General features: G+C 38.8%; 1 protein-coding gene across 1 annotated transcript in view; it reads right to left on the bottom strand.

Moving 5' to 3' along the window:
* Positions 1-17: 17 nt before the first annotated feature.
* The window catches only part of LOC121370124 (sodium/hydrogen exchanger 1-like), a 61,120-nt gene continuing 43,950 nt past the window's right edge, over positions 18-17,187 (bottom strand). The window contains exons 15-23 of the mRNA XM_041495230.1: positions 14,338-14,420; positions 11,541-11,669; positions 9,916-10,005; positions 9,410-9,475; positions 8,513-8,619; positions 5,837-5,896; positions 4,994-5,103; positions 3,661-3,740; positions 18-1,859 (exon numbers count right to left, since the gene is read on the bottom strand). Coding sequence (XP_041351164.1) covers positions 1,341-1,859; positions 3,661-3,740; positions 4,994-5,103; positions 5,837-5,896; positions 8,513-8,619; positions 9,410-9,475; positions 9,916-10,005; positions 11,541-11,669; positions 14,338-14,420 — 1,244 coding nt within the window. The 3' untranslated portion in view covers positions 18-1,340. The remainder of the gene's footprint in view (positions 1,860-3,660; positions 3,741-4,993; positions 5,104-5,836; positions 5,897-8,512; positions 8,620-9,409; positions 9,476-9,915; positions 10,006-11,540; positions 11,670-14,337; positions 14,421-17,187) is intronic.

Genomic DNA, 17,187 nt, shown 5'->3' with positions numbered 1-17,187 from the left:
TGCATACTGCATAACAACTGCATAAAGAACGTTGCATTATGATGTTACTTCACAAAAATTACGTCATTACACTTCTTATTACACGTGCTTCGTACGGTTGTTATTAACTCGGTTATGTTGAACGATGTGGATAGTAAGGCAATATACTTGATGTAAAAAGGGTGCACATAATATGGTAAAAAACATATATTAAGCATCACATGAAGACATATCAAAACATCATCTCTTTATAAAGTTGTGCGCTTAGCAGAATGTGGCTGATTAATAAAAAACAATGGAAGTTAGAGGTATTTCAGCCTATATTGCAGCTATAACAAAATTGTGTTAAAATTAAATAAACTTAAATAACTGTGTATCACACCCTGTCACTTTCTGTAAAGATTTACTTTAAATAAACTTAAATAACTATGTATCACACCCTGTCAAATTCTGTAAAGATTTACTTTAAATAAACTTAAATAACTATGTATCACACCCTGTCACTTTCTGTAAAGATTTACTTTAAATAAAATACTGAATTACTTTTTGTTAAAAATTTATCTTTCAAATTGAGAGATAAAAAAATTGTAAAAAATTAACTTAAATTTGTCAGTTTTCACCCTTATTCATCTATATGCATTTCTCTGTCTTTACAAAAGCCTTCTTCTTCTTTTGCCTGCATATTAAAAAATATATCTATAAATCTTTAACCCAACTTAATTCTCCTTTCCCAGTATGTCCCTTGAAAAAGTATGTTCTCTTAAGTGCATTTTTGTGATTTCATCTTTTTTTCATGTGATAATTCATCTAAAAATGTTGCTTCATCTATAGACTGCATATTAAAAAAAATGCTATAATTGACCATATTCCACATACCTAGTTAATATCCCTTGAAATGAAATATCTGTGTAACAGAAAAATTAACCTCCACAGGGGATTTGAACCATGAACTCTCAGTATGAGAGTCCAGTGTTCTACCAACTGAGCTAATAGGGAAATTCCCACTAGCAACTGCCAACACTACCACATCTGCTTTTGAAACTCTTATATAACTAATATTGTAATATTGTCATTTTTATGTCTTGATGTTTTTTTATGTGATATCTCTTCAAAAAATGGCTGATTTTTTACTTTGCAAATAACAAAATAAATAAAATGCATCCAGTAATTCACATTATTACCCAGGTATATCCCTTCAAAAGAACTGATCCCAGCTTTTTAATGTCTAGCATCTTCAATATCGGAGTCCAGTTTTGTGTCTGCATCCGATTCCTGCCGTATCTTTTCCACAAAGGGAATTCAACTTATTACCTGTATCTCTTTGCCTGTTCCCTCCCCAAAAAGAATCGGTCTGTGTATTTCTAAAGTCTTGTATCGTCAAAATTTGACTCCAATTTGGTATCTTCATCCAATTCCTGCGGTATCTGTTCCACAAAGGGCTGTCTTGTCAGCTCTCCGTGCCGCGAAAATTCACCCACCAAATCCCTCCCATCATCATCATCATCATCATCATCATCCTCATCCATACAAAAGCACACATTCGTTCCTCCAGTTGATGCCTCTGGGGTGCTGGGAGGTACGTTGTACTCCGGGAGGCTGTCCGTACCAGGCGAGTCGAGATCTGACCTGGGCGTGAAATACGAGTTGTGTCGGGACGACTCTCCCAGGTCTATCGTCACGGTTCGGTTCCTCTTCTTGGGGTTCTTGCGGGAGACTTTCGGTTCGGAGGCGGACCGAGGCCGTCGGTGTCCGTTTCTGTCTTCTTCAGAGATGGTCCGCTCCAGGTAGTGGTTTCTCTTCGCCTTCGCCTGGATTCGGTTCGACAGGTGTTCTTGAGGGTCCGCAATCACCAGACTTCTGTTGTACACGTTATGCAGGAACTAAAAAAACCCAAACATTAATCAGGAAGGAAGGAAATGTTTTTATTTAACGACGCACTCAACACATTTTATTTACAGTTATATGGCTGTCGGGCTTATAGTTAAGGACCACACAGATATTGAGCGAGGAAACCCGCTATCGCAACTTCATGGGCTACTCTTTTCGATTAGCAACAAGGGATCTTTTACATGCACCATTTTGTTTAACGACACCACTAGAGCACATTGATTTATTAATCATCGGCTATTGGATGTCAAACATTTGGTCATTTTGACACAGTCATAGAGAGAAAACCTGCTACATTTTTCCATTAGTAGCAAGGGATCTTTCATATGCACCATCCCACAGACAGGATAGCACATACCATGGCCTTTGATATACCAGTCATAGTGCATTGGCTGGAATGAGAAATAGCCCAATGGGCCCACCAACAGGGATCGATCCTAGAATGACCGCGCATCAAGCGAGCGCTTTACCAATGGGCCCACCAACAGGGATCGATCCTAGAATGACCATGCATCAAGCGAGCGCTTTACCAATGGGCTATATCCTGCCCTCAAAAATTAATAAATAAATATAAAAAAAATTAATTTTTTTCATAAAATATTATTTTGATGCAGTTAATATTCAAGCATGCTATTTGGTGGCTAATATATTTGATTCGTGATCTCTATAGTGTAAAAGGAAACCCACTGCCACCACCGAATTAGTAGAAGAGTTTGGATGGGACTGGATAAAAACAAACATGTTTTAGGTGGGACTGGATAAAAACCCAACAGGTTTGGATGGGACTGGATAAAAACCAAACAGGTTTGGATGGGACTAGATAAAAACCCATCAGGTTTGGATGGGACTAGATAAAACCCATCAGATTTGGGTGGGACTAGATAAAACCCATCAGGTTTGGGTGGGACTAGATAAAACCCATCAGGTTTGGATGGGACTAGATAAAACCCATCAGATTTGGATGGGACTAGATAAAACCCATCAGATTTGGGTGGGACTAGATAAAACCCCAAAAGGTTTGGGTTGCACTAGATAAAAATCCATTAGGTTTGGGTGGGACTGGATAAAAACCAAACAGGTTTGGATGGGACTGGATGAAAACCCATCAGGTTTGGGTGGGACTAGATAAAAAAACCCAACAGGTTTGGATGGGACTGGATAAAAACCAAACACCAAACAGGTTCGGATCGGATTGGATAAAACCCCATAAGGTTTAAGTGGGACTAGACAAAAAACAAACAGACTTGGGTGAGAGTGGGGAAAAAACAAACAGACTTGGGTGAGAGTGGGGAAAAAACAACAAGTTTGGGTGGGATTGGATAAAAGCTCAGCAGGTTTGGGTGGAATGGAATAAAAACCAACAGGGTCGACGGCTATCGATATGAATCTTCATATGAGCACTATGCTACTGACGTACACTCTGCCCCCTTCCACCACCCCCACCCCCACCACTGTATTACTGGAGTGGCTGTATGATTTTATTGCAATTTGTTTGAAGATAAAAACCTGCCTCGGTGGTGCAGTGGTTAAGCCATCGGACTACAGGCTGGTAGGTACAGGGTTCGCAGCCCGGTACCGGCTCCCACCCACAGCGAGCTTTAATGACTCACTGGGTAAAACCACTACACCCTCTTCTCTCTCACTAACCACTAACCAACTAACAACTAACCCACTGTCCTGGACAGACAGCCCAGATAGCTGAGGTTTGTGCCCAGGATGGCGTGCTTGAACCTTAATTGGATATAAGCACGGCAATAAGTTGAAATGAAATGAAGATAGAAAAGAAGTACACACCAGTCTGTTTGCTAGCTGAGAAGAAAACAAACTGCGTAGATTCTTAGGATCCATTGTGTTCGCTCTCAACCTCATGGGTTCTGGAAAGAAACACAACATCATAATTATTATTATTAGCAGTTAGGCTCAAAATTAGCTGATTAGCTGGCTGCCATCATCCCAAACATTCTTAGCACAGTTTCTGATAAACAAACTTATCACAGGCGTTCGTGTTGTAGTATATGAAGAATTATTTTTTATAACGTGATGTATTATGCCAATTTCCTAATACTGAAGTTATATATACTGATGCTACTATACAAGTCAGGAATATTATAATAGAGATTCTGTCAAAATTTGATCTATGGCTATTAAGCACAATATTAAACTGTACAGTTCATGTGATATAGAAAAATCTAGCTTTTCTCAAAATTAGATATATGGATATGCGTGTATCATTTACATGTATGTATGTATGTTTGTGCATGTGTGTGTTTATGTGTTTGTTTATGTGTGTTTGTATATGTGTGTGTTTGTGTGTGTGTTAGTGCTTGTGTGCTGTAATGTGTGTATCTCTCTCTGTCTCCATATCTCCCTCTAACTCTTTCTCTCTCTGTCTTTCTGTCTCTCTCGCTCTCTCTCTGTGTGTGTGTGTGTGTGTGTGTGTGTGTGTGTGTTGTGTTGTGTTGTGTTGTGTTGTGTTTGTGTGTGTGTTTATTTGTGTGTGAGCAATATTTTTACAAATTACAGACAAAAATTAAACATTTTAATTTATTTCCAAAACACTTTTCCCTTGCTTTTTAAGTCAACCCAAACTAAAATGATTAACAAAAAATCCTTTTAGTATAGAATATTAAAACTACATATAAACAGGTCTTAAATTTGGCAAATTACAGGGCAATGGCCAGTTAGTAACAGGCAAAATAATTTTCTGGGCATTATAGGGCATATGACTAGAGCACTGCAGCAATTTGCCACATGTCTGCTATTAATTTCGAGCCCTGCATAAATAAGAAATAATCTTAATTTTAAAGCGGAAAATCTCAAGTAAATAGTGTTACCAATGACAACAATGAGTAAATAGTGTTACCAATGACAACGATGAGTAAATAGTGTTACCAATGACAATGATGTGTAAATAGTGTTACCAATGACAACAATGAGTAAATAGTGTTACCAATGACAACGATGAGTAAATAGTATTACCAATGACAACAATGTGTAAATAGTGTTACCAATGACAACAATGAGTAAATAGTGTTACCAATGACAATGATGTGTAAATAGTGTTACCAATGACAATGATGAGTAAATAGTGTTACCAATGACAACAACGATGAGTAAATAGTGTTACCAATGACAACGATGTGGTCGGACGATTCGCTGCTTGGTTCCTCGGTGGGAATTTCCTCTGTTTGTGTCTTGTCCATGTCAGTGAGGTACATCTCCGTGGCAATGTGAGGTCTGTAAGAATAAAACACAGTCAACAAAATTATCATCTACTACAGTATTGTAACATGTAGGGGTTTTCTTCTTTACTAGTAAAGGGGTGGGACGTAGCCCAGTGGTAAAGCATTTGCCTGATGCACGATTGGTTTCGGATTGATCCCTGTCGATGGACCCATTAGGCTATTTCTCATTCCAGCCAGTGCACCACAACTGGTATATCAAAGGCTGTGGTATGTGCTGTCATGTCTGTGGTATGGTGCATATAAAAAATATCTTGCTACTAATGGAAAAACCAGCCTCGGTGGTGTCGTGGTTAAGCCATCAAATATAAGGCTGGTTGGTACAGGGTTCAAAGTTCAGTACCAGCTCCCACTCAGTGCGAGTTTTAATGACTCAGTGGGTAGGTGTAAGACCACTACACCCTCTTTTCTCTTACTAACCACCAGCAACTTACCCACTGTCCTGGACAGACAGCCCAAATAGCGAGGTGTGTGCCCACGACATAATGCTTGAACCTTAATTGGATATAGACATGAAAATAATTTGAAAGAAGAAAAAATGGAAAAATATAGTAGGTTTTCTCTCTAAGACTATATGTAAAAATTACCAAATGTTTGACATGCAATAGCCGATGATTAATATATCAATGTGCTCTAGTGGTGTCATTAAACAAAACAAAATTTAACTGCATAAGACTGCAACTTTAGAATAATGTAATGCAACTGGAAGATGAGATTGAGAAGCTCACATGTTTGATGATGAAGGCAACGCCTTGACTCCACTCAACTTCAGGTAGCGGTAATGCTCTCTGAAAAAAAAAAAAAAAAAATTATATTTAATACATATCACATTATGGAGGATTTTTGTGAAAACCATGCATACATTTTTCACTTTAATCAAATAAATGAATGAATGAATGAATGAATGAACGAAAGAAAGAAAGAAATGTTTTATTTAACGACGCACTCAACACATTTGATTTACAGTTATATGGCATCAAACATATGGTTATGGACCACACAGATAATGAGAGAGGAAACCCGCTGTCGCCACTTCATGATCTACTCTTTTTGATTAGCAGCAAGAGATCTTTTATATGCACCATCCCAGACAGGGTAGTACATACCACAGCCTTTTATATACCAGTCGTGGTGCACTGGCTGGTACGAGAAATAGACCAATGGGCCCACTGACGGGGATCGATCCCAGACTGACCGCACAGTGAGCTAGTGCTGTACCACTGGGCTACATTCCGTCCACAAATGAATGAATGAACGAACGAATGAACAAACGAACGAACAAATTAATTAATAACCAAACGATAATATCAATAATGACTATTTCACTGATGATATAATCCATGTTTTTTAAATTTTGTTTGTGTATAGATGTACCTTTAAATTTGCACTACAGTTTCTGATGGGATTTATAACAGAGATATCATATGGGTAAGTTAAAGGATATATTAAATAAATTAACAAGAGATAGACATAAACATAAACAGAAACATTATTTAGTTACTGACAAAATGTGGGAAATTCCTCGATTACCCAAGCAGTACAAAAAAAAAACCCACCCTGGCCTAGCTCTGTGATGCAGTGAATAATCCATCTGCTTTAAGGCTGGTAGATACAAGGTTCGCACCTCAGTACCAGCTTCCACCCAGAGCATGTTTTAATAACTCAATGAGGAGATGTAACCAGTGGTGTAGAGGAGACGGGCCAAGTGGCCTCCCCCCCCCCCCCCCCCCCCACCCCAATCAAACTTTTTTTTAAAGCTATTAAATTTTATAAAATCATACATACATATACACATACATAGTGTGGGTTGCCCCCTCACCCCCCAATATAAAATAATGGCTATGCCAGTGGGTGTAACAAGTAACATATCTCAGGACAGGGGTGGGACGTAGCCCAGTGGTAAAGCCTTCTCTTGGTGCGCGGCCGGTTTGGGATCGATTTATTATTGGGCTAATTCTCGCTCCAGCCAGTGCACCAAGACTGGTGCATCAAAGGCCGTGGTATGTGCTATCCTGTCTATGGGATGGTGCATATAAAAGATCCCTTGCTGCTAATGGAAAAGAGTAGCCCATGAAGTGGCAACAGCGGGTTTCCTCTCTCTATATCTATGTGGTCCTTAACCATATGTCCGACGCCATATAACCGTAATTAAAATGTGCTGAGTGCGTCGTTAAATAAAACATTTCCTTCCTTTTATCTCAGGACAGTGTACTTGAACTTTAACTGGAGTTAATCTATACCTGTGATGTCACACTATTGTTCTAGGTGTAGATTATTTTTCAAGAATCGACACCTGTGAAACAATGCATTCAGGCCATGGATTTAAACCCACTACTGACAAAACTTTTTTATTGTACCCCATCGGTGGGCCCATTAGGCAATTTCTTGTCCCAGCCAGTGTACCACGAGTAGTATATCAAAGGCCGTGATATGTGCTATCCTGTCTGTAGGATGGTGCATATAAAAGATCCCTTGCTGCAAATGGAAAAATGTAGTGGGTTTCCTCTGATGACTATGAGACAGAATTACCAAATATTTGACATCCAATAGATGATGATTAATTAATCAATGTGCTCTAATGGTGTAACTAAACAAAACATACATTTTGTTTTTATTAATTGTAAACAAGTACAACGCTTTAGCCAATGAGGCCAAACATCTGCATCATCAAATAAATATGTACTTTATAAGCCTCATAAACCTGATACTAGTGATAGTAACAGATTCTGGCGGAACATAGTGAAGATTGTCGGAAACGAAATCAGAAATCTGAGGCTACACATTTAACACGTACATCACACTCAATGCCAGCTATCCACTGCTGAAGATTTTGTGACTGAATCATTCTGATTATGTCATAAAGGATTCTGTAGTTTTGCCATTTAACCAATATTTTCATTAAAAAAGATATAGTAGTTAATTTAGCAGTCACATAATTTGTGTTTATGAATAATGGAGAATGCACTTGGAAATGTAGATTCATAAAAAATAATTTACTCGGCTCTACAGGGCTCGTAAATTATTGTTCACAAATCTACCCCGTCCATCCCCTCAACCATTCTCCATTACAAACACATGACAGTTGAGTTAAAATGTTTGTTTGTTTAACAACACCACTTGAGCACACTGATTAATACATCATCGGCTATTGGATGTCAAACATTTGGTAATTGTGACACATAGTCATCAGAGGAAAGCTGCTACATTTTTACTAATGCAGCAAAGGATCTTTTATAAGCACTTTCCCACAGACAGGATAGCACATACCACAGTCTTTGATATACCAGTCATGGTGCACTGGCTGGAATGAAAATAGCCCAAACCGACCGCTCATCACGTGAGTACTTTACCACTAGGCTACGGCCCACCCCGGTGAGTTACAAATGACGATGAAACCAACTGACTTGAGAATGACTTTCTCATAGAAAGCTTTGATCTCCGTGTCTCTCCTCTGTGGATCTTTCTGCAGCCAGTGCAGAACGTGTTTCTCTTCAAACTGCTCCAAGAGTTCCTTAAACAAAAACAAGTTTGTTTTACAACATAAACAAGTAAGACACCAAAATCATTAAAAAAGCAGCAAACATTGTATCACTCAAAGAATCTGATATAATAACACAAGATTTCTGCAGAATTAAAATGTTTCGCCTGTCATAAATGTATTCATGTGTTAACCATAGAGGTTAACTTGCATGTCATTCGAAAGAAATGTTTTGTTTCTGGAACATTTTATTACATTGCTTTTGTATTTTTAAAAACCCTCCTTTTTTAACCAACTGATGAAAAGGACAGTAAAATTAATAAAACAAAGAATAATAAAACATCATAACATTTTAAGTGGTGACAATGGTGGAAAAGCTGAAAATCAGTATGGAACATGCAATTTACTGTTCATTGTTTTGACTATTGGACCTACAGTGAGGACAAGAATCGATCACCTCTCCTGATCACTCACTGGTGCAGTACATTAAAAGCAGAATTTCTGGCATTATAACCCACTCTCAAGTAATCTGTCAGTGCTTTCTTTGCTGTTTATTTGATAAGTACCAAAACCCCATCAGACCAGCAATTATTTTACTTTTATATTCACATATTATTTTGAGTCAATCATGTTTGGTCCGGCAGGTTTTGATTCAGACCGGCAGGATTTGTAGCAAGTCGGACAGAATATCCATCAGGAATTTTCATCCAATTTCAACCCCTGTGTTGATCATGCTTATTTCATTGGCTGTTGTGACTGGGGCATCACCTAGCAGACAATAATATATTTTAAAGTATCATAAATACCAAATGCTGTTGCGTACCTTGAAATGATACCTGCCGTGAAATCCAATAATGTCTTCAATACCAGCCATCAAATGATCAATTACCTAGGAAAACATGAGAAAAACATTACTGTACTGTGTATACAGTGTAGCCTGTCCATAAACATGAACTCTGTAAAACAGTTAAACTAATTTAAGATGGACAGACAGACAGACAGACACACAGAGAGAGAGAGAGAGAGAGAGAGAGAGAGAGAGAGAGAGAGAGAGAGAGAGAGAGAGAGAGAGAGAGAGAGAGAGAGAGAGAGAGAGAGAGAGAGAGAGAGAGTGAGTGACAGAGTGAGCGAGGGAGAGAGAGACAGAGTAAGAGAGAGAGAGAGAGAGAGAGAGAGAGAGAAATGGAGGGCTTTGAGAGATAGAAAGAAACAAATGGAGGGAAAGAGAGAAATGGAGGAAAAGAGAAATGGTGAGACAGAAATGGAGAGAGAGATAGAGGAGAGAGAGAGAGAGAGAGGGTTTGAAACCGAGCTGGAAAAAACACTCACATGAGAGTTGAGTTCATTGGACATACTGAAGTGTTTCTCTGGTGCCAGTTGAACCTGGAAACACCTCACAAAAGGCTTGATAGTAATGCCCTGAAAACAATAACATATAACATTCTTAGATGGGTGTGTGCATGCGTGCATGTGTGGTGTGTGTGTGTGTGTGTGTGTGTGTGTGTGGTGCGTGTGTGTGGTGTGTGCGCGTGCGTGTGTATGTGTGCTTGTGCGCATGTGTATGTGTGTGTGTGCATGCGTGTGCGCGTGTGTGTGCACGCGTGTGTTTGCGTGTGTGTGTGTGTGCATGTATGCATGCTCACATACATAAAGTTTGTTTTGTTCTACTAGAGCACATTGATTAATTAATCATCAGCTACTGGACGTCATCGGGGAAAACCTGCTAAAGGTTTTTCTAATGCAGCAAGAGATCTTTTATATGCACAGACAGGAGAGCACATACCATGGCCTTTGACCAGTTGTGATACATTGGTTGGAATGAGAAAAAACACAATCATTTGAATGAATCCACCGAGGTGGGAGCACAAGAATGTGTATATATATATATGTTATAGTATAGAGTTTAAAAACATGTTTTGATGTCACAGATTGTAGCTAGTGTCTTACAGTCAATGATATCATGTATCTTGCATGATGTGTCACACTGCATAAGACTTGCTCGCCAGAGGCTTGCATAATACAATTTGTATTCCTAACATATGATATTGATGATACCGAAAAACACTCTCAGACTGGTAATAACCTTAATATATACAGAAAATAGTGCATTATTTCAAAATAAATGTATATACCGGCAACCCCTGCAATTAAGAAAAACCCTGAATATAGTTCAAGGCAAAAAAGTGCCTGGAGAATTAAAAAACTCCACAGCATTCGATTGCCGTGGGCAACTGCCGGGGTTGTACCGGTACAGAAAAACTCCACAGCATTCGATTGCCGTGGGCAACTGCCGGGGTTGTACCGGTGCAGAAAAACTCCACAGCATTCGATTGCCGTGGGCAACTGCCGGGGTTGTACCGGTACAGAAAAGCTCCACAGCATTCGATTGCCGTGGGCAACTGCCGGGGTTGTACCGGTACAGAAAAACTCCACAGCATTCGACGGCCGTGGGCAACTGCCGGGGTTGTACCGGTACAGAAAAACTCCACAGCATTCGATTGCCGTGGGCAACTGCTGGGGTTGTACCGGTACAGAAAAACTCCACAGCATTCGATTGCCGTGGGCAACTGCCGGGGTTGTACCGGTACAGAAAAACCCTGAAGAAAAATCCCCAACAAACAACTAAAGAAGAAAATGAAGAAAAAACCCCCAAAACAAAACAAATAACAACAAAAAACCAGAGCTCACATTGCAATTGTTTTTTTAGTTTAGCCAATTTTCAGGAATGTAGAGTATTTCCTTGAAAATCATTAAAATGTGCTTAATTTAAGGACTATTTTATTAGCCAAAGTCTAATTTTTTTAGCCATTTTGTGTAAAAATTAGCAATTGGCTAATTTAGCAATGTACAGGGTGAGCCCTGAAAAAACTCAAAACAAAACAAACTGGAATAATTGTATACTTGATGAATCTGGAAGCTAGTACCCGTATGTAACATGTAGAAGTTTGACAAACCTGAATAAACACTGTGAACATGATAACGAAGAGCGTGGTCGTCACAAACATACTCTTCATGGGAATCTCGTCTTCGTTGAGAAGAGCCACAAGCGAGAAACACACCGCACCTCGCAGGCCCCCGTATGACTGGAAAACAAAATACATGTAGTAACAAACTGCAATACGTTAATTTTGTTTATTATCCTGCAGTCACGGGCAAGATACTATAAGCGAGAAACACACTGCACCTCGCAGACCCCCGTACGACTGGAAAACAAAATAGTAACAACACTGCAATACATGGTCTATTTTGATTTGAAACATTTAAAAAACATATATATTTGTTTTTTTTAAAGAAAAAGAGAAGAACAAAAATAGATAATTCGTTGGTGAAGACCCATGAGAGAAAAACAGACCGCGACTTGCAGGCCTCTGTCTGACTGGGGTAAAAGAAGTAACACCAATGCAATGCATTGTTTGTTATCTAGCAGTCACTGGCAAGATAATCCATTAAGAAAAGCCACAAGAGAAAAACACACAGTGCCTCGCAGACCTCCATATGACAGGAAAACGAATAGTAACATTGCAGTAGGCTATATATATATATATTCAGGGCTGGCCATATCCCCTCTATTTTTTCAGGATGAATTTTATTTGTAGACTGCAGGACATTGCATTTCACGACATTTAATTTTTAAAATTTTCAGAGGGAGTATACCCTCTGTTTTCCTTAGAAATCATGGCGTTTGGCACTCTCGATGCCAGTCCAACACATAGACTCAGTCGGGGACTGCTTAGATCCCGTTACAAATTGTTCTGCATGCGTGCCTACTCACTCTTCATTAACATTTAGTCAATTAAATGTTAATTGCATGTACATTTAATTCATCAATTTAATTGGCAAACAAAGGCAACAATTTGCAGATGGACAACCTATTTTCGTAATATGAAACACTACTAAACTAGTGAAAAACTGACCATGCGGTGGGAATTCCCTGACCTTGTTTTACATCACAAGTGTGTTGCGCGAGCTCACATAGATAAAATGAAAACTAACTTTACAAAGAGTCTACTTATCCATCTCAGTAACATGCTGGATCGTAAAGTTCTAAATAACTTTTTCTTGATCCTTCAAAATTTTTGGCAATTTACTACACGGACACCGACATGAAATGCCATGATTTACGAATAAAGGCCTAATATCTTAAAGGGACAGTCAACTCAAACAAGATATGTGTTGGAAAGATGCATACCTGGACCACCAACACATACTGACACTTTAAAGGGACAGTCAACTCAAACAAGAGCCTTGTGTGTTGGAAAGATGCATACCCGGACCACCAACACATACTGACACTTTAAAGGTAGAGTAAACTCAAACAAGAGCCTTATGTGTTGGAAAGATGCATACCCGGACCACCAACACATACTGACACTTTAAAGGTAGAGTAAACTCCAACAAGAGCCTTATGTGTTGGAAAGATGCATACCCGGACCACCAACACATACTGACACTTTAAAGGGACAGTCAACTCCAACAAGAGATTTATGTGTTGGAAAGATGCATACCCGGACCACCAACACATACTGACACTTTAAAGGGACAGTCAACTCCAACAAGAGATTTATGTGTTGGAAAGATGCATACCCGGACCACCAACACATACTGACACTTTAACAAAAGAAAAACGCGTAATTTTAGAGTTAATAAAAAAAACATGATTATTCCTGCTAACTGGGGGCAGCCATTTTGTTTCCTTTTTGTGACGTCCAGTGGTATAGCTTGGGGCGAAGTAACGTCAGCTCCATCCAAGTCCTGTATGCACAGTGTAAACAAATGCTCTAATTTACGACAAGGCGCTTCACTTTCATCAAACTGACTTGTAAAATAACATAAATGACTTGATAGTATAATAAACTATTAAACTAAATATATTTCAATTTGCATCAACAGAACGAAATAGTTACAGTATTTTTCTCTTTTAAAAAATCCAAAGAAAAAATGCATATTATTAGGCCTATTGATAGGGTATGTTCGAGCAAAAACGGCCACTCACGATATCCAAGTGATAATTTTCTTTTCTTTGGGACTACGTAATTGGTCAGTTTTGTGATTTTAGATGGGAAAGTCTACTTAATCAAGGGTTTTACAGAATTACTTACAGTAATAAAGCAGGACGGCTGATAATGTCCATCATGATTTGAGGGGTGTGCGCACGGTTATCACACAATACTCTGTGATCTTAATAAAAGAGGCACGTCTTTTTAGTGTGTCCAGACACTGTCTGGGGACCGTCTAAATATACACCTGCCAATCAGGAACCACAGGTACAGGCCATGGAAAGAAAAGACCAATTAACCAAGAAAACACTGATTATTATTTCAGTATGTGGATTAATTTATGTACAAAACATAATACCAGTAGTTATTTCAACACTGACAATGGTGGATTATTTTGTATGGAAAAATAATATATACTTATTGCTGGCTTACTGGGATGGATATTATTACAGAACATCGTGATGCATCCACAAAAATCAGATATGTTTTGTTTCTTCAGTTCGAAGACTAATTCCTGACGTGACACGTTAGGTATTACGTAACCACCAGCTCGCCAGAGGGCGTATTCATTGGGATGGTACAAAATGGCTGCGCCCGTTATATATAATAGCCATCACATTTAAATGTTTATTAATTAACTATATGATTATACTTGTTGATATTAAGCAATAATGTACATTATATATCACTGACTATGCATACCAGGCCAAATGCCTTAATTGTTCCTTCCTTTAACATACAATTAATGACTCACAATCATGAACTGTTCATCAAGTCCGATCTTCCTCACTCTGTCACCATCCAGCTTGTTGATAAGGAATGTCATCCCAAACACAACTGGCAAAAAACAACAATATAGCAACACATTTTGATCAAAGTTAAAGTTTATATTGCTTAACGACACCACTAGCACATTGATTTAGTAATCATCGGCTATTGGATATCAAACATTTTGTATTTCTGACATATATATATATATATATATATATATAGTCTTACAGAGGAAACCTGCTACTTTTTAACATTAGTAGCAAGGGATCTTTTACATACACCATCCCACAGACAGGATAGCACATACCATGATATTTGATATACCAGTTGTGGTGCACTGGACAGAATGAGAAATAGCCCAATGGGCCCAATGACAGGATCGATCCTAGACCGATTGTGCATCAGATGAAGAGAAAGAAAGACAGCCAAATCACTGCTGCAAACATGGACCATAATCCTAACAGATAAGCAGCAAGGAATCATTTTGATGAAGAGAAAGAAAGACAGCCAAATCACTGCTGCAAACATGGACCATAATCCTAACAGATAAGCAGCAAGGAATCATTTTGATGAAGAGAAAGAAAGACAGCCAAATCACTGCTGCAAACATGGACCATAATCCTAACATATAAGCAGCAAGAGAGAAAGAAAGACAGCCAAATCACTGCTGCAAACATGGACCATAATCCTAAAGATAAGCAGCAAGGAATCATTTTGATGAAGAGAAAGAAAGACAGCCAAATCACTGCTGCAAACATGGACCATAATCCTAACATATAAGCAGCAAGAGAGAAAGAAAGACAGCCAAATCACTGCTGCAAACATGGACCATAATCCTAACAGATAAGCAGCAAGGAATCATTTTGATGAAGAGAAAGAAAGACAGCCAAATCACTGCTGCAAACATGGACCATAATCCTAACAGATAAGCAGCAAGGAATCATTTTGATGAAGAGAAAGAAAGACAGCCAAATCACTGCTGCAAACATGGACCATAATCCTAACAGATAAGCAGCAAGGAATCATTTTGATGAAGAGAAAGAAAGACAGCCAAATCACTGCTGCAAACATGGACCATAATCCTAACAGATAAGCAGCAAGGAATCATTTTGATGAAGAGAAAGAAAGACAGCCAAATCACTGCTGCAAACATGGACCATAATCCTAACAGATAAGCAGCAAGGAATCATTTTGATGAAGAGAAAGAAAGACAGCCAAATCACTGCTGCAAACATGGACCATAATCCTAACAGATAAGCAGCAAGGAATCATTTTGATGAAGAGAAAGAAAGACAGCCAAATCACTGCTGCAAACATGGACCATAATCCTAACAGATAAGCAGCAAGGAATCATTTTGATGAAGAGAAAGAAAGACAGCCAAATCACTGCTGCAAACATGGACCATAATCCTAACAGATAAGCAGCAAGGAATCATTTTGATGAAGAGAAAGAAAGACAGCCAAATCACTGCTGCAAACATGGACCATAATCCTAACATATAAGCAGCAAGAGAGAAAGAAAGACAGCCAAATCACTGCTGCAAACATGGACCATAATCCTAACAGATAAGCAGCAAGGAATCATTTTGATGAAGAGAAAGAAAGACAGCCAAATCACTGCTGCAAACATGGACCATAATCCTAACAGATAAGCAGCAAGGAATCATTTTGATGAAGAGAAAGAAAGACAGCCAAATCACTGCTGCAAACATGGACCATAATCCTAACAGATAAGCAGCAAGGAATCATTTTGATGAAGAGAAAGAAAGACAGCCAAATCACTGCTGCAAACATGGACCATAATCCTAACAGATAAGCAGCAAGGAATCATTTTGATGAAGAGAAAGAAAGACAGCCAAATCACTGCTGCAAACATGGACCATAATCCTAACAGATAAGCAGCAAGGAATCATTTTGATGAAGAGAAAGAAAGACAGCCAAATCACTGCTGCAAACATGGACCATAATCCTAACAGATAAGCAGCAAGGAATCATTTTGATGAAGAGAAAGAAAGACAGCCAAATCACTGCTGCAAACATGGACCATAATCCTAACAGATAAGCAGCAAGGAATCATTTTGATGAAGAGAAAGAAAGACAGCCAAATCACTGCTGCAAACATGGACCATAATCCTAACAGATAAGCAGCAAGGAATCATTTTGATGAAGAGAAAGAAAGACAGCCAAATCACTGCTGCAAACATGGACCATAATCCTAACAGATAAGCAGCAAGGAATCATTTTGATGAAGAGAAAGAAAGACAGCCAAATCACTGCTGCAAACATGGACCATAATCCTAACAGATAAGCAGCAAGGAATCATTTTGATGAAGAGAAAGAAAGACAGCCAAATCACTGCTGCAAACATGGACCATAATCCTAACAGATAAGCAGCAAGGAATCATTTTGATGAAGAGAAAGAAAGACAGCCAAATCACTGCTGCAAACATGGACCATAATCCTAACAGATAAGCAGCAAGGAATCATTTTGATGAAGAGAAAGAAAGACAGCCAAATCACTGCTGCAAACATGGACCATAATCCTAACAGATAAGCAGCAAGGAATCATTTTGATGAAGAGAAAGAAAGACAGCCAAATCACTGCTGCAAACATGGACCATAATCCTAACAGATAAGCAGCAAGGAATCATTTTGATGAAGAGAAAGAAAGACAGCCAAATCACTGCTGCAAACATGGACCATAATCCTAACAGATAAGCAGCAAGGAATCATTTTGATGAAGAGAAAGAAAGACAGCCAAATCACTGCTGCAAACATGGACCATAATCCTAACATATAAGCAGCAAGAGAGAAAGAAAGACAGCCAAATCAC

The sequence above is a fragment of the Gigantopelta aegis genome, chromosome 1 (genome assembly GCF_016097555.1).
Source record: "Gigantopelta aegis isolate Gae_Host chromosome 1, Gae_host_genome, whole genome shotgun sequence".
Lineage (NCBI taxonomy): Eukaryota > Metazoa > Mollusca > Gastropoda > Neomphalida > Peltospiridae > Gigantopelta > Gigantopelta aegis.
This window is presented reverse-complemented; position numbering and strand designations above follow the sequence as displayed.